This window comes from Trachurus trachurus, assembly GCF_905171665.1.
Source record: "Trachurus trachurus genome assembly, chromosome: 23".
Lineage (NCBI taxonomy): Eukaryota > Metazoa > Chordata > Actinopteri > Carangiformes > Carangidae > Trachurus > Trachurus trachurus.
Genome location: NC_139912.1, coordinates 23002723 through 23027915, shown reverse-complemented (window position 1 = coordinate 23027915; position 25193 = coordinate 23002723). Strand labels below are relative to the sequence as shown.

At 41.2% G+C, this 25193-nt stretch overlaps 1 protein-coding gene across 1 annotated transcript in view; it reads right to left on the bottom strand.

Moving 5' to 3' along the window:
- Positions 1 to 1429: 1429 nt before the first annotated feature.
- ttll12 (tubulin tyrosine ligase-like family, member 12) overlaps positions 1430 to 25193 on the bottom strand; it is a 51344-nt gene continuing 27580 nt past the window's right edge. The window contains exons 6-14 of the mRNA XM_083999786.1: positions 25099 to 25175; positions 24660 to 24776; positions 18381 to 18575; positions 18129 to 18240; positions 11190 to 11341; positions 5693 to 5774; positions 3970 to 4038; positions 3700 to 3838; positions 1430 to 1613 (exon numbers count right to left, since the gene is read on the bottom strand). Of these exons, the coding sequence (XP_083855912.1) occupies positions 1462 to 1613; positions 3700 to 3838; positions 3970 to 4038; positions 5693 to 5774; positions 11190 to 11341; positions 18129 to 18240; positions 18381 to 18575; positions 24660 to 24776; positions 25099 to 25175 (1095 nt within the window). The 3' untranslated portion in view covers positions 1430 to 1461. The remainder of the gene's footprint in view (positions 1614 to 3699; positions 3839 to 3969; positions 4039 to 5692; positions 5775 to 11189; positions 11342 to 18128; positions 18241 to 18380; positions 18576 to 24659; positions 24777 to 25098; positions 25176 to 25193) is intronic.

The following is a 25193-nucleotide window of genomic DNA, read 5'->3' as shown; positions in this document are numbered from 1 at the left end:
CTCAAACAGGAACAGTCACGCTGTCACACAATGGACAGGGAGAGTTTTATTTTAGGCCGGGGATGAACTACAAAGCCTGGCATTGCAGGGATTCATTATCAGCGAGAGGCATCTCAACAGACTATTGAGAGCCAGGTCACTGCACTGACGTCAGGATCCCCCCCGCGCACGAGAGAGCGGGGGGGAGTACATTAGTATTTTGTGCGCACGTTATAACTATTTCGTGGGAACAAATTAATATTTCGTGGCCACAAATTATGATTTTTTTCTTGCATGTCATATCCCGGGCTCCGTACTGTCCCTTCTTTTTTGTGTGTTTATGTTGTTTGCTGCTTTCTTGGCCAGGCCTTGCTTGGATACGTTTCTTTTTTTTTATCTCAAGCGATTTGCCTGGTAAAATAAAGGTAAAATAAAAATGAAAAAAGAAAAAAAACTGACTTGCAACTGCACTTTTGTACTTGTTTCATCCATGCAACCATCGACAGATACACACATCTTAGAATATGCTGAGGACCTAAGGACACGTGGCTGTCATGCTCCTGAGGTTTAAATAGCTCCTTACCATTTCATGCTTCGGCTGTAGAATTAGTCGCATGATCATTCATGACTTTGGTGCATTATGAAAAAAACAGATTGGCTCAGGCTGCATTGTTGAATTCCAGTCTTCTGCCAAAGACCAGTGTGCAAAACATAGAGCTCACATGATGCTCAGACAGCAGCTGAAAAGAAAGGAAGAACTGAGAGAGAGAGACAGAGACACACACACACACGCATGCACTGTTCTGGCCTCACTGCCTGTTTTGTAACAACAGGGAGAAAAATGATTGCACACTAAAGAATGACATTTGCCAAATTGCCAGATGACTCAGGCCACATGACCCTCCCCCGCCCCACTGTAAGACTGTAGACTGTAGACTTAACAGTTCATTTGGTCTCACTGAGGGCTTTCAAGTACCTATCTTGGATTGTTAAACTGTTATCACTGCCTCACCAGTTACAAACTAAAAAGGGATTTAAAGCCTATTGAGATGCAAACTAATGATCTCAGACACACACACTATCACACAAAGGGGAGGGCCCAAAGAAGAATCCCACACTCCATAAATCACAATGCATTCCACCCTGGACGGGTAATCCTAACAAGTGTGCTCCACTTCCTCTGCATGTTCAAAATCCCATTTAAGGAACTGTTCACTCCTCATGTAACAACCTAACACTGTTGTTCCTGAGAGATTTTCATTCATTGCAGCCATAAAATAGTTTACGGTAGTCTAGTTTGTTCAACAATATTTTTTATTGCTTCTCATTTGTAAAGGAGTGTTTTGGTTTTAATCTCTGGATCTGTGTCATTCACAAGGGGACCAGGTCATAGGCAAACATGCATCATAAGCATGAATAAGAATGTATATTAAAAAAAACACATCTACAAACACACTGATCTTCTTGCAGATCTTGAGGTGATTAAGCGATCTGTGTGACCGGGCAGTCCTCCGGCTGATCCAGGAACAGTGTCTGGAACATGTGGTTGTAGAAGGATGGGTGGTAGAGGCAGGCCCGAGCGCAGTCTGGGCTAAAGTTCAACTCCAAGATCTGAGGCTCCATGACACGCTCACCTGTCCCAGAGTGAAAACACACATGGATTAGGAAAAAAAACAAGGAAAGGTGATGATTAAGATGTTCTGGATCTGGAACATTTTGACATAAAAGTTTGAATACCCAGAGACCCTCATGTAATGGATCACTTGTATTTTAAATCTGTTGAAATATTTAAAAGAAAATACTCCTAAGCGTAGCTCTGCCTTTGCTCAATCTGCCTTTTCTTTTAAATCTGTCAAATCATGGAACAATCTTCCAACTAATCTGAAACTTTGTACAGACTTCAATGTTTTTTCCCGGGAAGTCAAACAATGGATCCTATGAAATCAGTCATGTCAGCATTAATCATTAATCATGAGCCTAAATTATTTTTAACCTTGGCAATGTGTGAAGTATTTTAATAACTGTATGTTTCTTACTGACATGAAATATGTCTTGAGTGTTTGTGATGTGTGAGCGGGTGTATTATGCACACGTGTATGGATGTTTAGAACGCTGTGTAAATTGATAATTCTTACTTTTCTATTGTTCTTATTCACCTGCCCAGGGACGACGGATGGAAAGTAGCTAATAAGCTAAATCCGGTACAAGGCATCTCTTCTCATTTCGAGACTAATGTTATTTTGTACATTGTCCCTGATACAAATAAACTTATTAAACTAAACTAAAAAAGTGCAGGTGGGTTGGAAAAGTTAAAAACCCTTTATTTTAATCACACACCCTGAGGAAGGTGCAAGACGACACGTGTCGGTGTTTTTTAATCTCACCCATTAAAATAAAGGCTTTTTAACTTTTCCAACCCACCTGAGTGCCTGCACTTTTTTCTTTTTTTTATCATTTACCCTTTGCAAGAGCACCGGTGGTTTGATGGACACCAGCAGCTCCTGTGATTCTGTTTTTTCTGTTGAAATATTTCTTGTGATCTGGGGGGAGGTTATCTTCTTTTATTGAGGGTTGAGTAAACAAACTCTATGAACTGACTCAGGCAAACAGTGCTTTCCTTTGATGACTGGTCTTTACAAACATAGGCTGTACTTAAAGGGATAGTAGCATTTTTTTTTAAAGTGTGGTTGTATGATCTACAAATAGCCCCTAAGTACTTTAATTGCAGTAGAAGACTCTCTGCACTCCTCCCGTTAGCAACGCCAGCCCATAGCCCTGTCCAGAGATTTACAACTTACAGTGTTGTGAACAGACCCAAAGAAACGGCCTATTTTCACGGCCTAAAAGAGGTTTTACCTGAAAAAAAATACACAGTTCCATTGTTCGCTATAATATAATTTTTTCCAGCCCTTCAAAGTGCAGGAAAAACGCTGTTTTTATTTGGACCTAACCAACTCACATATCCCTCTCCGCCCAGGGTTAGCACCCGCCGATCAGCAGTTGGTTGGGTCCAAATAAAATGACTACTATGAACTGACCTGCGTGCCTAACATTCTTCAAACGAAGGGCCCAAATTTAAATCTCAAATTTAGATCTGACTTGATCGCTCTCTTTGCAAATAAGCATGCAAACAGCTGTCAACTTTAGTTACCTTTACGTCACCTCTGTGTATGTGTGTGTACATATATGTGCACACCACCTCATAAAGAGAGCAGTGCAATAGAGTATAGTGATAAATGGTGACTGGCTGCAGCCCCAAATAGTCAACAGTTGCATTTTATCAATTTATACAAATTTATATGATTCATTTGGGAGGCCCAGGGGCACATATGTGTATTTATTATGTATGTATTTATGAACAGTTAGTATATGTATAGAATGTGTTCTACCCCATGTGGTACTATATTTTATTCCATTGTTGTTCTTTCTAAAGGTTGCCTTGTACAATCTGGCAGAGGGACAAACAATGTAAACTAGATTTTTATGCTCGGGTGCATTTACATGTGTTTTTTCTACAAATGTTTCTTAATGTACACTGCCTCAGAGCCCCAGGAACATATAATATGAACAGCTAGGAAAAAACGTCAAGGAAACTCCTCAGAGTGACAGAGGAAGAAGAAAGAAGACAAAAGATCATGTTTAGATGTAGATTCGTTTTAGGTATTCATTTCTTCACCCTGCTGATATACTGTATATCCAAAGTTTAGAGCACATCCTCACCATTTTCCCCCGTGCTCCACTTCAGCATGAGGTCTACAGCATATATCGCCCGCGACGACGGATAGGGACAAATGCCATATGGAGCAGGTCGGGAAGACGCTGCCTGGAAAAGCTCACCGAACGCTTTAAACAACTTTTCCTGTAGGCAGCACGGAGAGGACAGGAGTAGAACAACACATTATTACAATGAAAACACAACAAAGTCCTGGCTCATAACCCGGGTGAGAATTGTTGAGGATTTTGCTTGTGTTCCTACATATCAACACTCACCTCCACCTCCTTCCATGGATACTGCGGGTACTGCTTCTCAAACATGGGGATGAACTCATCGTAGTGCACCTAGAAACAGTGGAGCAGTCATTCAGTGGATCATACAGGCTGATGCAGACTGTTGCTTGCTTTGCCTTTAAATAGCACCTTTAATATATATAAAATGCAACACAAAGTGCTTTAGACCCGGCCCCTCCCACATACACACACCCACTCACTCACTCAAGCACTCAGCCACCAACATACGCTTGTTTTATTACATGATCGTTAGCACTACAACCAGGAAACACCCCAACACCCCAAGCTGTTGAAAAGAAGTATCACACAGAGAGGGACAGACAGACAGACGGAGAGACAGACAGGCAGAGAGAGACAGACAGACGGAGAGAGAGAGACAGACAGATGGAGAGAGAGACAGACAGACAGACGGACAGAGAGAGAGACAGACAGATGGAGAGAGAGACAGACAGACAGCTCAACAAGCTCTTGTAGTGTATTATCCACCTGAACTTTTTGCTTTAACATCATGCATTATGTTCTTCTGTCTTTCTTGGAACTGAAGGAAAGTGTAAGTGTAAAGTAACAGTAATAGATGAGGCATGAGTGACCCTTGTGAGAGGAACCCGAGGAGAATGTGTTTTTGTTGTTCACAGAGCCTCAAGCTGATGTTCAGCCTCGTCCGAAGGATGAACTCAAGGTCGTAAAATGATATATAGGCTAGATCCTGTCTTGTGTTTATGAACACAAAACATGGTATTGTTTGGATTTACAGAATGCTTCCACCAATTTTGACCGTTTTATGGCAGATACTGCACTTTTTTTTTCTTTTTAAAGGGACAACAAGGAGTTTCGATTTGGTTATAAAAAAGCCTCATATTAATGTGGATGAATCTACTGTACGTTACCACTTGTTAATCGGCCCATTTTCGATAAATATATCGTTTTGTCTCTATGGTTATTTTGTTATTATTAGTGGTGGTGGAAATGCTGGTCGAGCCGACCAGCGTTTCCTTACTTTCGGTTTTGTGGCGAGTCATGAGAATAACGCCGCCGAATCACCGTTTATGGTCGGAACTACGACGGTAACTGAACCTCTTTGAACCTCTGACTTTAATTCTTGATGAATGAAAACATGAGTCTGTCTTGCGCCGGTCGAATAATTCTACGGTGTGCGCGGAGGCTCATAAATGTAGTGTGAAAACACTTCGCTTTTCCATAACTCCTCGTTGTCCCTTTAAGTATATATTTTTTTGGCTTTTTTGCCGTTATTTGATAGCACACAGTAGAGATAGACAGGAAAGGGGGAGGCAGAGAGAAGGGGAATGACCCAGGACCAAGACCAAGAAATTATGCAGGAGAGGGCTGCCCGACGCGGGATTCGAACTGGGGCCGCCTGCAGTGAGGACTGTAGCCTCAACATGGGGCGGCCGCTTTAACCACTGCGCCACGCACCGCCCCAGATACTGCACTTTGCCTTGGTTTTACTTCAATGGAATTATAGAGAAAATTATAGAATGTAGGGAGTACAGTTTCACAGTGCTTTTTTGGATGGACAGCAAAATAAAAAGCCCAATAACTCTGGAAATTTTAGCAGTACCAATATCAAATTCTACCAGATTGAAGAGAATATGCCACACGTTTGATTGGTCCAAAAAAAATTTGAAAAAATGCAGATACTGCACTTTGCCTTTGTAGGGCAGAAAAGCCAGGATCAAAGACATACCTGCTTAAGCTGCACACCCTCTGCGTAGTTCATGACAGTGAAGTGCTTTTGGTAATCGTCAAAGCAGTCCAAGGAGAAAGGCCTAGAGAGTATGGGAACAATGTATCAGTAGGTAATTAGATAATGAATGCTTGGGCGATTAAAAGAATGAATAGAAGTAGTAATCATGTGTGATGTGACATTTTGGTGCTGGTTGCTGTAACCCTTTAAAAGAACAGAGTGCAGAACGACCGCCACAGCTGATACGGAGTCAGATAACAGGAGGAGGGGCTGACGGAGCTGACAGCGTCGTGGACCCATCAAAAGAGACTCAACACACATTTCATAACTTTATTTGTGTAAAAGTATAAAAGACGGAACCAGGGATAGAGAGGCTGTCAGACTTAGTGAACTGACACAGCTGCATGTTGCTGTCAGGGAAACGAGTTTGGGCCGGAGCTCTGGAAAACATTCAATTTATTCTTGTTTGCTTATGTTTATACTAGTTTAAATAAATAGACTAAAATTGGAATATTTTGTACTGCGTACTTCATCAAACAAACATGCGAGTTCAGGTAGAATTATTTGAATTATTTTGCTACCTGCTTATTGATGTATTGCAATTAAATTTGGTGAAAATATCTTTGACCTGCCAGAGGATCTGTCCGTATGATGCCCCGGCCTTATTATCATCACATCAGCTTTGTGATTAACTCTCATCTTCCTGTCTGAAATGGAAAACTTGTTTTATGATTTGTTGAATTTTTTTTTATATATATATCTAGGTGATCTGTTTTCATCCAGAATTAAGGATTGTTTTTTTTAATTAACTGTATGAACTGAGTCAGGTAAATAGTGCCAATGTTAAATGGTGGGTACAAACATCATACTTTGTACTAAAGGCCAGTAGGACAGTTTGTACATTTGTATAGATAACAACAACTATCTCTGTATTTGAGGAAGTTAGTGTTGTGGTCAAGACCACAGAGTCAAGACCAAGACCAAGAACAAATGTTAGGGATGTACAGATTGTGAGATGAAATATTTGTTCATATTAATCTGACACAATATTCTGTAATACATTCTTTAAATCCTGATAGGAGGTATTGTTTTATTGTTTTATTGTTTTGCCCCCACACTGTCCAACAGTTTGGTTTTCTTTCAAATAAGTGTTAACAGCCTCTGGAGTGTGAAAGCACAGATCCAGATCCACTTTTTTGAAACCAATCGTGGCTATTGTGGAGGAAAAAAAGGACAAGCACAGAGGTCTGAGTGAAGGAGGAATGTGAGGGAGGAGTGAGAGTGATTTAGCCTGGGAGAGCACAGCATCTGTGTGTGTGGGGGGAGAGAGAGCAGCAGCCAGCTGTAGGGAGCAGTCTGGATCTCTGGCCAAAATAAACACACAACGCTCCAGGCAGGTAGAAGACAAGTAGAATGCAAATCGTCAAAAAGCTTGTCTAACAACAAGGTGTCAGAGTTTACTGTAGACATTCACCAGGACGCCGGCCTGTCTATCAAACTGACAGTTGGATTCAATTTCTGCACAAAGCCGCTGAACTTAATTTGAAATCTGCACGTAGAGAGAATGTGACACGATTAGGATTAAAGGAAAATTCCACTTAGTTAAGGCATAAAGAAAGTTTACAACCTTACTTTTGGATAAATTGTGTTAAATATGAGAGGAAAAGGGGAAACATTTGAATAAGAAGGTAGGAATACAAAGACAGACACAAAAAGCAACAACTGTCTGGTCTAGACCATGTTTGGGTTTATGCCCATTTTTTGGGATAAACTCTACTGAACCAACCTCTGTCTTTTCTAACACTTTTTTTGCTTAATGAGGGAAATGAATATCACTGATCACAACTGGCCCTGTACTGGATCTTATTTTTAAATCCAACACTGAATAGGTCAAAGTACAGGCGCTTCTAGCCGGTCATAATTTACCTCCGGCACTGAACTTGTGAACTGAGTGTTTTCTCTTCTCTTCCTCTTCTCAGGGTGTACAGTACAGTATCTCATCTAGGGAGGAACTGGCTCTGCCCTGTGTGATTACTTGGAGACTTTAAATTTAGGCCCCGTCCTAAATCGTTTTTTTCAAAACGATTAAGAAAAAGATCGGATTCAGTGAAGCCGCGTATTCGTCTGGACGGGGCCTTAGGGTGGCTTTAAAGGGATAGTAGCATTTTTTTTTAAGTGGGGTTGTATGATCTACAAATAGCCCCTAAGTACTTTAATTGCAGTAGAAGACTCTCTGCACTCCTCCCGTTAGCAACGCCAGCCCATAGCCCTGCCCAGAGATTTACAACATACAGTGTTGTGAACAGACCCAAAGAAACGGCCTATTTTCGTGGCCTAAAAGAGGTTTTACCTGAAAAAAAAAACACAGTTCCATTGTTCACTATAATATAATTTTTTCCAGCCCTTCAAAGTGCAGGAAAAACACAGTTTTTATTTGGACCTAACCAACTCCTAACCAACCCCATTTAGGTGTCGATGACGCTGTCATTTACCTGCTGCAACGAGCCCATATGCATCTGGATGGTGGAGGAGGCACAGTGAGGATCACATTCTTTGATTTCTCCAGTGCTTTCAACACCATTCAGCCTCTGCTACTGGGTGAGAAGCTGCGGGTGATGGGTGTGAACGACGCAGCGATCTCCTGGATTACTGACGACTTAACAGGCAGGCCACAGTTTGTCTGTCTGGGCAGTGTCCTGTCTGATGTGGTGGCCAGTGATGTAGGAGCTCCACAGGGGACTGTGCTTTCTCCCTTCCTCTTCACCTTATTGACCCCTTGCAGCTACGTCACAATCATCACGTGACGCGAGAGGCGACGCCATGACGGACGGCAGAAAGTGCTCAGTGATAATGTACTGTGTATGGGTGCCGTCCAACAATGTGGCTTGATCACTTCACACTACAACCTCACAGCATTATCACTTATTTTAAATAGAATATCTACTCATCCGTTGCAATATTCTGTTTGTTTTTTTGTTATTCGCCGTAGAATATCTCAGTTTTCTGTGCTTTTTCCACTGCTAAGGAGTTAACGTCAGTCAGTGCCACACTCCCCATACAGCAGCTGCTAACTACAGTGAACGGACCTGGAAAGTAAAACCTGGTCCGACCCGTGGGTGTTGAAGACCTGACGTCTGTCTAATTAGTGATCACTCTCTGATTAAACCCGGCTGAAAAAGAAAAGAAAACAGGAAGCCGTCTTCGTTGTAATCGGCGCGATCCGCCGGCGGCAACTACGTCGTGGCGGTGCTATGTTTACTACGAGTGTTAGCTGTTGTTAGCCACAGCATGTAGCTCAGCTAGTTAGCTGTTGTTAGCCACAGCATGTAGCTCAGCTAGTTAGCTTCAACTGTGTTTACATCGACTATACACAGATAAACTAACTTATAATGGCATCGATAACGTGTCTGTATATCTTCACACTGGTCCTGTTGCTCATGTAACCCCCCTGCCAGTGGCCAGCCCCCGGTTCTTAGCTCTAGACCAGCAAGGAGTTGGTGCTTGGGACCAGTTTTAAGGACCAATACGCGGTGGAAAAGCAAAGAACCGGTGCTAGTCAGGCTCTGGCTCCGAACCAGCACTGGAACTAGCTCAGTGGAAAAGGAGGGGAAACCCTACAACCACGGTATGTCACAAAACTATAACGCGCCCATTCAATTACATTGACGTTCACTGTTCTTTTGCCGTCCATCATGGCGTCCGTAGCTACCGCGAGTGGAACGTGACGTCACGTGCAAGGGGTCAATACACCACTGACTTCAAGTACAACTCTGAGTCATGTCACCTTCAGAAGTTATCTGATGACTCGGCTGTTGTCGGGTGTATCAGAGATGGAGAGGAGGGGGAGTATAGGACACTGATAGACAACTTTGTAGGGTGGTCCGAACAGAATCACCTGAGGTTGAACATCAACAAGACCAGAGAGATGGTGATGGACTTCAGGAGGAAGAAGACGCCTTCACAGCCACTATGGATCAGAGGGGAGGTGGTGGAGGAGGTGGAGGACTATAAATACCTTGGAGTGGTGATTGACAACAGACTGGACTGGAAATCTAACACCGAGGCTGTGTACAAGAAGGGGATGAGCAGACTCTACTTCCTGAGGAAGCTGAGATCCTTCAACGTGTGCAGCAAGATGTTGGAGATCTTCTACCAGTCTGTTGTTGCCAGCAGCATCTTCTCTGCTGCTGTGTGTTGGGGCAGCAGCATCAGAGCCAGCGACACTAACAGACTTGAGAAGATCGTCAAGAAGGCTGGCTCTGTACTGGGTCTCAGGCTGGAGTCCTTTGAGACCGTGGTGGAGAGGAGGACACTGAATAAACTGTTCTCCATCATGGACAATGAGCAGCACCTCTCCATCACACAGTGGTCAGACAGCGGAGCAGCTTCTCACACAGGCTGCTCCAGCTCCGCTGTCCAAGGGACAGATACAGGAAATCTTTCCTGCCACATGCCATCACACTGTATAATAACATCTGAAAAACTCTGCTCATAACTTACAGTCTCTACGCACCTTATTTTTCTACACACAGTTACACACATTGCACATTTTCTTCTTGCACTAAAATCAACGCTGCCAATTTGTTTTTGTATATAATTATGTACATCACATTTTATTTTATTTGCTATTGCTATTTTATTATGTATAGTTTATATTCTTATTCTTTATATTCTTATACTATATGTTGTTATCGTCAATGTGTGTCTGTGTAATGCTGCTGCTGCACTGTAATTTCCCAGATTGGGATCAATAAAGTCTATCTATCTATCTATCTATCTATCTATCTATCTATCTATCTATCTATCTATCTATCTATCTATCTATCTATCTATCTATCTATCTATCTATCTAACTCACATATCCCTCCGCCCAGGGTTAGCGCCTGCTGATCAGCAGTTGGTTAGCTCCAAATAAAAACTGTGTTTTTCCTGCACTTTGTAGGGCTGGAAAAAATTATTTTATAGCGAACAATGGAACTGTGTAGTTTTTTTTCAGCTAAACCCTCTTTTAGGCGGTGAAAATAGGCCGTTTCTTTGGGTCTGTTCACAACTCTGTATGTTGTAAATCTCTGGGCAGGGCTATGGGCTGGCGTTGCTAACGGGAGGAGTGCAGAGAGTCCTTTAGCTTCAATTAAAGTACTTAGGGGCTATTTGTAGATCATACAACCCCACTTTAAAAAAATGCTACTATCCCTTTAACCTTAGGTTTCTTATGGCAGCAGTACATTCTGCACTATAACTCACAGGTCCCTGTTATATGTGCTGGTTGAAGAGGTATCAAAAACATGCATGTTAGGTAAATGTTTCTACACGAGGAGACTTCACACACAGGCCTTATGAACATAAAGTGGGAAGATTAAGAGAATAATAAGTGGAATGAATTTGACCATCAAACAACCGATAAGCAGATTTCACACCAACAGCTAACAAGAGTTTCTTTAGAACTGCTGCTGTTACCACCTACACATACATACAGTGTGTATACGTGGGGTCCTACCTGTTAGCAAAGCGCAGCCAGAAGACATTGTAGGCATAAAGACGCAGGGGCTGGACAGAGCGCACCATCAGCATGTAGCGAATGTCGAACTTCACCATTCCCAGCTCCTCCCTGTGGAACAACACCGGATCCTCCAGGTACTTACACACCACCTGGAAAACAAAGACGCAAAAAAAAAAACAGTGGCCACATGTCAATGCCAAATTTGAAAAAGTCCCCATGGGATGTTACAGAGATGTTGTCTTCACAAGGCCGAAAACATGTTTTATGAGGTCACTGCCACCTTGACCTTCCACCATGAAAACAACATCAGTTCATCCTTTAAAGGAGACATATTCTGCCCCTTTTCCACAAATTAAAATAGTTCCCAGGTGTCTTAAAGACATGTCTGTGACATGCTTTGGTCAAAATAGCTCAAGGATCAAACATCACAGCTCTTTTCATCCTCTCTAAACAGCCCTGTTCAGAACGGCTGGTTTCAGTGTCTGTCCCTTTAAATGGAAATGAACCACTGCCCCGCCCCCTTCTACCGGTCCCAGGTAGGGGTGGTGTTATGCATATGTTGTTTTCTGCCATCTGTTGTTGTTTTTTTTCTTTTCTGCCGTCTCAATCGTCACATAATCCCGCGATCGCGTATTTATCACACTTTTTTTTTTTACCAGGCCTACTGCTACTCTCGTCTTTTAATGAGTTATTCTCTCTTTTTTCAGTTTTTAGTAATGCTGGGATTTATAAATGCCATTTACTTTGGGGTTTTCTCTTAGTGCTGACCAATCAGCACAGAGTAAATCTTAAGCCCCACCGGGACTTTTTCAGGGCCGATCTGAGTCCCTACCCCCAGGTAGGGACTCCGTTCGGCCCCGTAAAGGTTCCTGTAAGTGGCCCTGTGGGGGAGGTTCCTGCAGTGGAGACACACACCAACGGGGCTGGCCCCGTAAACGCCAAATTTTAAGAGTTATTGTCAACGCTGAGAATGGAGGAGAGAGAAGCTGAAAATAGGGATACATTTAGAATAAGGAGTTTATCTAATAATCTATGTTTATTTGTTAGCCATAGAAATTTGTCTTGTTGTAATTTGTTATAGGGGTGGAACTGTTCCCTCCGTGCACCATTGAATTTAAATGTGTGCTAAATATATAAACTAAAAAAATAAACTAAACTATCTGTAATTGGATATTGTTTGACCTCTACTGATGCCGAGCACATCAGGCTACTAACTAACAGGAAACATCTGGAAAATACGTGCATAGGCCAAAGTACACCTCGCACACAATGTTGGAACACCCACTCACATCTTGGTTAATGTCCAGGATAAATGATGTTGAGAATTAGTCCTGATGGAGAAAAGAAAAGGCTCTGAGCTATGTGAACGTGGAGGGAGTGAGAGGAGAGGGATGAGTGTGTGAGCTAGCATGAGAAACTACAGTGTCAAGGTCGGGGAGAGGAGATAACGGCCACCTGCAAGATAGAGTGTTGGAGAATAATTTCACTTCCCTAGATAGTTTGTGTGGTTAATGGTCAATCCCTCTGTGTTATAGTGGAGAGCTATGAATGAATTAGAGGTCTTTCTGTTAGATTACTGCTGGGGTCACTTATCTGCCCTACTTTCTCTCTGAGCAACATGCCAAGGTCATGGTCCCTCTTTGGCGTCTTCAGTCTCCCTCTCTGGCCGCTTACAGACACAGCTGTAGAGTCAGAGGATAACACTCTCCGTCACTGGGCAACACTTTGCGTGGGAGGAGAGAAACTATTGTTTATCTCCCATTTCCTAGCTGGTGTGAATCCTTATCTTCATGTTTATGATAGATAGACTTTTATTATTAGACTCAAGGTCCATTTAAAAAAGACAAACATATGGCAAGCGGATTTAACATTTAAAAGCAAAGTTTGACTCTCCGGAATTAACATTGTAGATATCAACAACGTCTTTCTGACTAGTCGTAATTACATTTTGAATAGTTGGATTTTTTATTCAAGATCTCTGTAATTCAGTTTTGCCGAGTCAAAAAGAACATTTCAGATCCACAACTACGTTCTTCCTAGGACAAATGACGTCACTTTTGCCATTCATGTGTATGGGGTTTGTCATTACAGATATCTACAATTCAGTTGCAGATATGTGTGAATTACGGATATCTGTAACTGAATTACAACTAGTACTAATTCCAGTTTGAGATATCTACAACGTCATTTCACCTAGTCAAAACTTGATCTAAGATATCCGAAAAGGGACATGTAGATATCTCTAATTGAGGTGAATTAAAGCTATCTTGAACTGGAATTATGACTTGTCAGAATGAAATTGTAGATATCTCAAACTGGAATTAGTACTAGTCGTAATTCAGTTACAGATATCTGTAATTCACATAGTGGATATCTGCAACTGAACTGTAGATACCTGTAATGACAAACCCCATACACATGAATGGCAAAAGTGACGTCATTTGTACGTGACAACGTAGTTGTGGATATCTGAAATGACAATTGTGGATAGGAAGAATGGTTGCAGATATCTGAAATGTTCACATATCCAGTCTGGCTTTTAAATGTTAAAATGGCTTGCCATACAAACAAACACACATACAAATGCACTATAGTCAATTGGATGTTAACACATCTCCCCTTTGCTGTCTCGGTCCACCTTTCTAGTATAAGAATCTGAGCTTTACTGTTTGACCCTTAGAATTGAGGTGGTCTCATGCACTCATGTTGTGTTGACGACTCTTCTGTTCTCCTGGATCAAGTACAAATAAACTCCTACAGCATAAGACATCCAGGACTCTGGTACTTCTTCTTCTTCACCGGCATCAACACAAATTCCTCCCTAAGACTGGAGCCAAGGACACTGTGTGGGGGAAGCACAGAGCAATGGGCCAAAGGAAGAGACAAAGCACCTGTTTCTACCACAGCGCTCCAAGCCAAAGTTATAAAAGGCCAAGGCTATGAGATTTACTGTGTGCATCCACAAATGTCTTACACTCTCAAGGACAAACAGAAGGTCTTTCAGAAAGTGTGGGGTTTGTGGTACATTATCCTCAACTTAGGTTAGTTCAGGTCAATTGAAATCTGAAGGACGATAGGAACTTCATTTGTGACAGTTGACAGTTTATATTCAAATAGAATAAATATATGTAAATGAATGCAGATGTTATAAGAGAAAAAGACGCATACATTTACAGCAAGCATATATATAAAGATGTTGGATTAGGTGTTTAGTAGTCGAATAGATGAGACAATGAGGGACTCTTGTGAAATGTACCCTGGGAAAAAGTGTTTCTTGTTATTCACCCTTTTCCTGTGAGGGACTATTTCTGAGGATACTTATGTATGTTAATGTTAGCCTTGTCAAGTGGTTGAATGCAGGATTGTAAATTCTATAGGTTACATCCTGTCTTTAGTTCCTGTTTTGTCGTTGACTATTCTGGTCAGTTACATCTTTCTGTTGGGAGAAGGTGGAGTTTTGGAGTTAGAAAGCATATATAAGGTTATGGCTTTGAGCCAAGGGGCAATACAATATCGTTCTGTTCATTCATCTCAACATAGCGCTCTTTCTCCGTTTCTCCGATTTATGAGAAAATAGGGAAGGAAAACATCTCTGATTTGAATAAGAGGCAGTGTTTTCTGTAAAGCATAAAAAGAGAAGTGCAAAGACCAACAACTCAGTCTGGTCCGGAACAGGCTCGGGGTTTATGCTCATTTTCAACTGGGATAACCGTTGCTGCATTTAGTATGGTCAAGAGGTTAAAAGAAGGTATAGGTTGAATTCTGTTTTTAGATCCTGTCTTTGTCTGACCATCTTGGTCAAGACTACAGTATATCCTTCTGTTGGAGAAGGTGGAGTTTTAGAATTAGAAAACGTATATAAGGTTAGGGCTTTGGGCCGAGAGAGAGGGATCTCATATTGGCACCAGAGATGCTCCAAGATTCGACATTTTTGTGACATCGTTCTTTTTTGTAATAAACTCTTTTTTGACTACAAGATAAGACGTGTCAGCGGTGATCACTTCTTTTCATCAACACATCAATATACCACCACACTGACATTTTGATTTGGTGCAGGGGCGTCTCCGCAGCAACACTTTAGATGCCGACAATGCGCGACAACGTTGTGACGCATTTTACAGAACAAAAAAATTGCGGTTTGAATCTGACACACGACCTACCCATAAACCATGATCAACATCTGAATATACGACTGAGTCAGCAGCCCCTTTCACACCAATCTGTGTCTAATGTTCAAGGATGTGGTCTTCATAGGTCTTGCCATTTCTTTACGAGTAGTTGTGTGTGTATTCTCCGCACAGAGAAGCCACAGGTTCAGCGGTGGTTTGCTTAATGATTTGCAACAACAGGAAATGCTTGGCGTGACTTGGGCATTCAAATGAGTTTAGTTGCCAAGAAACCGAAGGCACCACAACTAACTAGTTGCATCATGATCAGTATAATTTCCACTGAGAGCGTGAGACCGTACGTACTTCCTGTTTTGCAAAACTCGCACCCAATAATTATCAGTCAACCGACGCCAAGTGGTGCAAACTGATTGGGGTTTTTGATTGGTGGGTTAGAGGCAGGGACGTGCACATGACTATAGAGGGGCAGGGGCTCAACATCAGAAAAGGGCAGTATGTACAATTTTTTTCAGGCCTTAATATCAAATTAAATAAATTAAATTAAATTAAATTACAGTTAGGCTACTATTTAGTCGGTAGAGAAGGCCTGCACGCCTTCAGGACTGCAGTTAACCTGTCAACTTCCTGAAAACAGAGTCATGACTTCTGAACTTTTCGTAACTCGTAACAAGCAGTCAGCTAAACAAACACAAATGGGCGCTTTTCTGAAATATGACTCATATTAAGCTCATATTAAGCGCCCGACAAGGAAGTGATGTTGGTGGATTTATATCTCACAAGGTTTAAGTCTCTCCACTGTCACGTTTCTCATCTATGTGCAACACACACAGAGTTATTGATGAGGCAGCAGCTTGTACCTCTCTCTCTCTCTCTGTGGTCGTGCATGTGAGGGAGCGCGCACCGCGGGGCAGCCCCCCACCCCCACCCCACCCCTGAGTGAGGGACAGAGGAGCAGCAGCAGACAGCACACACACACCAACATACATACACAATACCGTGTATATTACAAGGAAACACCTACGGTAGATAACCGTGGCATTTTTAAAGCGCCGTTGTTTACATCCCCATGCACAACAGCAATGTATTTATTAATTAATAAAAATAAAAAAAAACATAAAAAGGGCACTTTTTAATATGAGGCAAAAGCAAGCACCCTTTGGGCCCAATGTGTACACGTGCCTGGTTAGAGGCTCTGGCGAGTGCTTTTGTGAGTGAACTAGCTGATCGTGGCTGCGGGGGAGAGGAGGCATCTTGAATGACCCCGACCGTCCTCTCCATCACGAGTTCCTTCTCTGGTGTCGCAAGTAGCGTTATAAAAATCCTTCCTGTCTGAAATCAGACGTTCCACAGTTCAGCTCTTTCTGACAGAGAGCACTCCAGACTCCACACACGACCAGTCATCTGTGTTTGCTTAATACCTGCACCTACACGTCTCCATTACTCATATGGCTGTGATTTATTTATTACATTTCAAACTAACTGTATGCAATATGTAGCCTTTGTACATCCTACCTCTTATTCGTTTGTACATATTTCTCTCCATTGGTAAATATGTTTCTTAAGTTATGTACAGTATATTTTTCTATTTTATTCTCTCATTTTTCTATTTGTACTGTGAGTTAATGCTGCTGTGACACAATAAGTTCCTGACCTGCGATTAATAAAGTACATTTTGATTTTAATATTAATGTGGTGGAGTGTGGTGGTATATGAGGAGTGTGTGAGAGAACAAAAGGTCGTAAGAGGACACTGTGTGAACAGGAAGCAGGAGTGTTCACACCCACTTGCATGGCTGAGCTCTTTTTAAGAACTTTAAACTTGATCTATTTTCTTTTCTTCTACTTTTTTATTCTTCTTTGCTCTTGCTTTTAACTCTATGTTTAATGTTTAAATTTTTTTTTTTTTTTTTATAAAATTGTTTGTTTTTATGCTGTTCTTTTTAAATGTTTTGTTGTTTATGTAAAGCACATCGAGTTGCCTTGGTATGAAATGTGCTATATAAATAAAGATGCCTTGCCTTGCAAAGACACTGCACTGAATCCTGTTGTCCAAGTATGATGCTATAAAAACTACAGTTGTTTTGGTCTGTTCAGTACGGCAGAGTATTAGGGCCACATTGACAAATAAAAAAATCACAGACTTCGAGAATAAAGTCGTAAATTTACGACTTTATTCTCATAAATGTACGACTTTATTCTTGTAATGCTATGACTTTTTTATCGTAGGAAATGTACGACTTTATTCTCGTAAATTTACAGCTTTATTCTCATAAATTTACAACTTTATTCTCGTAATGCTATGACTTTTTTCTCGTAGGAAATGTACGACTTTATTCTTGTAAATGTACCACTTTATTCTCATAAATGTACGACTTTATTCTCGTAATGCTATGACTTTTTTCTCGTAGGAAATGTACAACTTTATTCTTGTAAATTTACGACTTTATTCTCGTAATGCTATGACTTTTTCCTCGTAGGAAATGTACGACTTTATTCTCGTAAATTTATGACTTTATTCTCAAAGTCTGTGTTTTTTTTTCAACGTGGTCCTAATACCCTGTCGTAGTCAAAAACTCAAACTCAAAAACTCTTTTTAAAAGTCAAAGTCTCACACACACACACACACACACACACACACACACACACACACACACACACACACACACACACACACACACACACACACACACACACACACACACAAACCACTTCAAACAAAGTTCAGTAAACTAAAAGCTTTAAAAGAGAAGATGCTTTTTCATGGTGGGCTGGGTCTTTGGTGAGCTGGTGTGTGTGACGTGTGTTGGTACCTTTGGTGTGCTCTCTCTCTGCCTGATGATGTAGTCGAGGTTGTTGGTGATGTGTGTGTCCAGTCCACGAGCCAGGTTCCAGGGCTTACAGATCCAGTGGTTATCCTCTCCACTGAAACACACACACGCACACACACACACACACACACACACACACACACACACACACACACTGTACTGTATGCAGCCAGTCTAACTTCTGTCTTCCTTTGTGTGTTTTTGTCACATGTGTCAACAACATAAACCTCCAACCTCTCTCGTCTCGTCTGATAGTGCTTGACGAACTGTGGCAGCTCTGTCTGGAGGTTGAACGTCTCTGGTAGCCAATCGGGCGACGGGCCACCTTTCAGTCTGCGGGCCACGGCAGCCAGACAGTCCTTCACCGTGACGATGCTCTCACAGGGAAACTGGTTCAGCATCACATGTGGTCGCTCCTCACTCAGTTTCCTGCCAGAGGGAAATAGTTCTTTAGTGAGAATACATTTGAAATTATAAAAAAAAAAAAAAAAAAACTATAGGACTAAATTTAAAGCAGAAGTAAGTGATATATTTGTGTTAATATAAGTCTTAAATAGTTATATCTTCCGACAGCAATCACTTATGGCGCATTTCCACTAGCACGGCTCGGCTCGATACGGCTCGGCTCGGCACGGCTCGGCTCGGTTTGGTTGTGTTTCCATTACAACTGAGTATCACTAGTGCCGCCGTGACGTCATTTACACGGCGCCGAGCAACGCTCTAAACTCTGTAAATATATAACTTTAGCAACATTTGAATCATTTTCAGGTGAGAAAGTAGTCGTTTAGATCCCCAACGTGTTGAAAATCTGACAAAATACCAGCTGTTAACAATTTTGTTTCGACGAAGTCGGCGTTACTAAAGCTAGCCGTAGTGAGCAACGCACTTCCGGTTATTTTCACAAAATAAAATACCCGTTGCCTTTTATCATAAGGAAAGCCATTACGATAGAATTGGTGCTTTTACTTTGAAAACAGGAAGTGAACCTACCCTCACTGTAGCTAGCTTTAAACCGCCGTTTTGACTGCTCTCGTCCCGTTAACGGCATTTAACCGTTCAATATGCCTTACCGGAGAGTCTTGCCAGCTCTGAGATCGGCCTGGTTCATTGTAAAACATTTATTTATTGATGTAAATGTGGTGTTTTCTGTGCGTTCAGACCCCAAGGCAGTGCTGCTCTTCTGTCTAACCACAAACAAACTTCTGCTACAGCCACAATTGTTATATTTCATCAATGAGACCAACATTTAAGAGTTTAACCAGCCGGTGGTAAACCTCTAAAAGCCATCGGGTAAGTTAATTAGCGGTCGTTTTCTCCTCGGGGTGACGGTGGTAGGCTGGCCGGCGGAGCACGTCAGGAGCCGGGCTGCTGCCTCTGTGATGTCGCGGTCGCTGCTCGGACCTGGAGCTTCACTTCTCCGAAAAACATCGGGGCAAACTTCTAAACAGCCGTCGTTTGGATAAACTAACCGCACATGGGGATCTAAACAGTTACTTTCTCGCATGAAAAAATATTAAAACTTAATAAAGTCATCATGTAATAACAGAGCCAGTCTAAATATTAGAAATTCTCTGGTAATAACAGGCTTCAGGCTTCAGCAGGAACATTTCTGTTGTCGGTCGTCGCTTCCAGTGACGACACTCATCGGCCAATCAGTGGAAGGCAGTCGGCTGACGTCACGTTTTAGTAACGCTTCGGCTCGCTTGGAACCAGGGCTGAGGTGATACCAAAAGTGTACCTGGTTGCAGGTACTGCGTGCTAGTGGAAACACGCAAATAGCGCGCCGAGCCGTGCCGTACCGAGCCGAAGCGCGCTAGTGGAAATGCGCCATTACATAGAGTGTTTGGTCTGAAACACGGGTCTCTCAGTCCCTCTGCTCTGCTCTGAGCCGAAGAGAAAACATTTATCGTATCCTACAGTTTTTATCCAATGGGGAGAGAGAACGGCATGCAGGGCTGTGTGTGCAGCCAAGGAACGCCGTGAATGTGGCGACGTAGGGACGAGGACTGTTATGGTGCGTTCAAGGAAACTCGTATTTTTCCGACCGTGAAGTGGTACCAGTTCGATCTGGTACGAGTTCACCGGTCGGAAGTTACGAGTGGCCGTTATAGTGACTTTCACCGGTAAAACAGGTCGGAAAAACACGAGTGGGTTGCCTGAAACGCTACAAAGTCGTAAGTTGTGACTTGAAGCTGTAATTTACGATTTCAAAAGCCTGCCTGGAACGCAGCATTAGCGAAAACGACCGGACCACTTACTTCTGCTTTAATCATCAGGCCTCACACAGTGGTTTATTTATGGAACCAACAAAAGATACAGTGTCCCTGAGGTCTTACAGCACGTAGAAAAACACATGAAAATTCACAAAGATGTGTAAATATAAAATCTAAATCTAAACTTATATTTTGTGTATGGACAGAATGCAAATAACCAGTAAAACAAAAATAGACTGAGATACTGAAAATACAAAATAACCCCTCGCCTCTACCCCACACACACCCACACACACATACATCCTCACACAAACTCACGCAATCAGTGCTCATGTTACAACACGACTAACTAAGCACTGAGGAAATGTCATCTTGAATTTAAAAATGAGGAAACACAGGAGATAGGTTTAAATAAAAACAAATAAAATTGAATAAATTCAGGTAATGTAAAATAGAATAAAAATTAAATAAAAAGATGTCAATTTGTGTGATATCCACTGTTAAAAGCTGCTGTGATGATCCATGCGTTTTACAGATTTTCACTGGGGGAAAAAAAAAATCCATGCATTTACCGCGACTACCGAAACCGAAAAGGCTTACGTTTTTGACGTTCGGTGTGAGTTCAAACTCTTCTGTCACGAAGAGATATGTGTGTGTGTGTGTGTGTTTACCAAGAGGGCTGTTGCTTTATTTCCGCCTCTGTGCATCAAAAAGCTGCTGAGGTTCATACCTTTATTAGAGAGATACTTTCACACGGATAACCAAGCCAAGTCTGTGGTTGACCTTGAACAGTTGGTAACAAAAGGACAGTGTGTTCCAGACTGACACCAGGTCAGTGTACATCAGGTTTTAAATATGAAATGAACCGGAGGCTCAGCTACCATCTATAGATATTTGCTCTTGTTACTGTTAATATCATAATTATGTAAATATTTGTCTGCTCGACTGCGCTATATTTACTTCCTATTATTTTTACGCATTAATATACCTTGTTACCTTAATCTAATTATACATTTGTATATTTGAAGGTATGTATGTGTATACATGAATGTGTAGGATGATAGATGTACTGTATGTGTGTTTTATTACTTTAAAAAAAAAATGTTTTATCTAGTTAATCATTTTATTAATTCATTCATTTTATTCATTTCTACTCTTATTATTTATTCTTATTTTAATTCCCCCCTCCTTCTCTCCGCTTTTAATTTATCTATTCATTTTATAATTTATTTACTCTTATTTTAACTCATTCTACTGTACAGTCTGTCACACATTTTCAAAGTCATACGTCAGGAAATGTTTTGTAAAATGTTTAAAATGTTTAAATAAAAACTTCTAAAAAAAAAGAAAAAGAAATGAACCAACAGCATCCAGACACATCCCTCTTGTGACAGATTGGAGCTGAGTGTGCGGCGTTCTCCTTTTTCCTTTCTCAACTTTATCCATCGCCAGCACCTCTACAATTACGGTGTGCGTTGTTCTTCATTTTAATATTGTTCATTACCTAAAAACACTGTCTGTGTCTGTGGTAGAGGAAAACATTTTGCAAACGGGTCAGTGACAAATGAGGGTTGGCAGGATGAGCAACTATACATTTTTAAGAAAATGCTGCATCAAAATGTACAGTTTGTATTCATATTGGTTCTATGTCATTTTAATTTTTTTTTTGAACAAATGAATGCCCCTGAAAATGTCAAATGGTGTAACCACAAAAGAATGATAAATATTACATATTTCATTCACATACAGTGGATTTAAGTGCACTTATAAAATATAAACCTTCTTCTGAAAACATTAAATTGAAATTTTTGCTGTATTTCTATGTTTAAATTTTAATGCATTTTGGCATCACAGAGCAGGACAAATCCTAAAAACACTGCTTTTCTTTTAAATAATGTGACAAATTATGTAAAATTTGTCAACAAACAACAATTACATTGCTTCCACATTTGAGTCCAGTTTCCTGCATATAGGTTAAGAATGTATCATGCTCATATTGTTCTTCCTTCCTGCGGTGTCAGGCCGTGTGAGGAGCCTGTGTCTGCTCTCTGAGATAAGCCTGGGATGGACGTGTAGAGATCTTAGGGATTCAGACAGTTAACTGTGGCGCTGTATGAGTTATGTCTATATGAGGCTCAGGAATCAGCCGGCAGAGTGGGCCTCGCATCACACTGGTGTTATATCCAATGTGTGTGGACGATTCCTCCATCGAGTGTGTTTCAATAAATCCTTTTCAGCATGTCGGGGAAATTTTTCTGCTTTGGTGAAGAATGAAATAGAGACTTCTTGCCGGCCGACTGACCTTTACTTTGCAAAGAAAATAAAACTCTATCAACATGCGAGCGGTTCAAAATGAAGAAAGACCCCGAACATGGGGAAAACCTATACATTTATAGCTGAGGGAAGGTCCACCTCTGGGGTGTGTTTGTGTCCTTTAGCCGGCCCCTTCCCTGATTGTCTTTTCACACCTTTGTCTTTGAAGGTATCGTCACCGGTCTCCCGAGGTATGGAGTCAAGACATACAATTTAAAATACAAAGGGGTTTGAGTGTGAATTAGGAAGTGGGAAGTTGGGCATCACAGATGTGTAAAGGAACTTGAATTCACAAATTACAGAAGGAAGTCTGGGAAAGGTTAGGTGTCTTAGGTGGTTTAAATGCAAACAAAATAACTTGATTATATAATTACAATAGAAAGTATCTCACAAAGGAGGTAAAAATGCTATTAGAAGCATCAGATAGAGATATCAGAATACCCGGTCTCGGCCACAGCAGAGAGCAGCATCTCCCTAACAGACATGACTCAATATGTGAAACCCTGAATGTGTGAAAATGCACCAATTGTATTTAGGGAGCTGAGATGACATCATGCACAGCCGACATGTATAAACAATTCGGTAACACTTTACAATAAGGGTCCCTTAATTAACGTTAGTTAGTACATTATTAAGCATTAAAGGGACAACGAGGAGTTTCTCCATTGGCAGAACGAAAATTCCACGACAATAAAAAAGTCTCATATTAATGTGGATGAATCTACGCTACCCACACTTGTTAATGGGCCCATTTTTGATAAATATATTGTTTTGTCTCAATCGTTATTTTGTTATTATTAGTGGTGGTGGAAATGCTGGTCGAGCCGACCAGCGTTTCTTTACTTTCGGTTTCGCAACGAGTCATGAGAATAACGCAGCTGAATCGCTGTTTATGGTGGGAACTACGACGGTATGTGAACCTCTTCGAACCTCTGACTTTAATTCTTGATGAATGAAAACATGAGTCTGTCTTGCGCCGGTCAAAGAATTTCACGGTGTGCGGAGGCTCATACATGCAGTGTGGAAACACTTCGCTTTTCCAAAACTCCTCGTTCTCCCTGTGTTCATTAATGCTGAGTAATGCATAATGATAACTAATTACATTATTCAACTTTTAAATTTATTAACTAACTTTGAGTAGTAAACATTAATTAACTGCTTACTAATAGGCTACATTAATTAATGTGTTTCCTAATCCTAAGTAATACATAATAATGATTGTTAATATATCTGTAAACAGTTATTTAATGCTTAATAATGTACTAACTAACGTTAATTAAGAGACACTTATTGTAAAAATAATGAGTGTGTAATGAGTGTGTTGCTGTATGCAAAGAGGAAAGGGTAATGTGCAATATTGAGTGTGCTGCTGTAGGTATAGAGTAATGTGCAATATTGAGTGTGCTGCTGGATGTAAAGACGAATGTGCAATAATGTTGCTGTAGCAAGGGGTCAGATAATAATAATAACATGATGCCATGTTATTTTTATTATTGTCTTTTTATTTTTATATGTATAGGTGATTTCAGGACATTGTGGGGGGGCGCGCAAGGAGCTGGGGGATAGGATGTTGTGTTTGTTTATGGTCTTGATGCACTGTTTTGTTTATGTGTTCATGGCGCTTGGAGTCTCTGGTCTGTCCACGATGAATTTCTCCCAAGGGAGACAATAAAGACAAACTAACTAACTAACTAACTAATTAAAGTGTCACCAACAATTCTCGTGTTCTTCAATAAACATCTCCAGAATCAGACTCCAAAGAGATTTATTCACTGATGCTTTAAATGCCAATGATAGAACTCTCTCTCTATACAGATATGAATGTGAGTGTGTGTTGTTTATGTGCTATTTACTCTGTTACTCATTAACAGTGATGTTCAGAAAATTCAGTCGAGCGACTGTGTAATAGAATAGAAGTCTGAACTTAGTAAAACTGCTTCATAAAAAATCATGTGTGTGTGTGTGTGTGTGTGTGTGTGTGTCTGACCTGTAGTCTTTGATGTGATCATAGCTCCAGATGATATCGGCCTCCTCCTCTTCCTCTGTCAGCTGGAACCGTGGGTGTGTTAAGTTGTTTGATACTTGTAACATTGGAGTGTAAACCCTGGAAATACGAGCACAAGTGGAGAGAAGTTCACAGCAAGCTGGAAAAACTGGAAACAATCAACAAAATCCGAAGAAAGAGAGTTTCAAGAAATTAAATGTCCATATTTCCATATTTTCTAAACTCTTTAAACTTCATCACATTTATGTCTGGGTTCGAACACACACGGTCAAGACAATACCAGCCCTGCTGTCCCTCACAGGTGATAATAACCAATAATTTATGAACTTCTCTTGGATTCACCAAACAGAAACATGATGCAGCATCATTCTTTGTCCAGTATCTGTGTCTCTCATGTGCTCGGGTCAGGTGTGAGTCTTACTTGAGGACTTTGTCCTGGGCCACAGTGCAGGGCTGGATCTCCACAGGAAGCTGCTCCTTGTTCTCCTGTGCGATGGTCTGAGGAGACACCGGTGA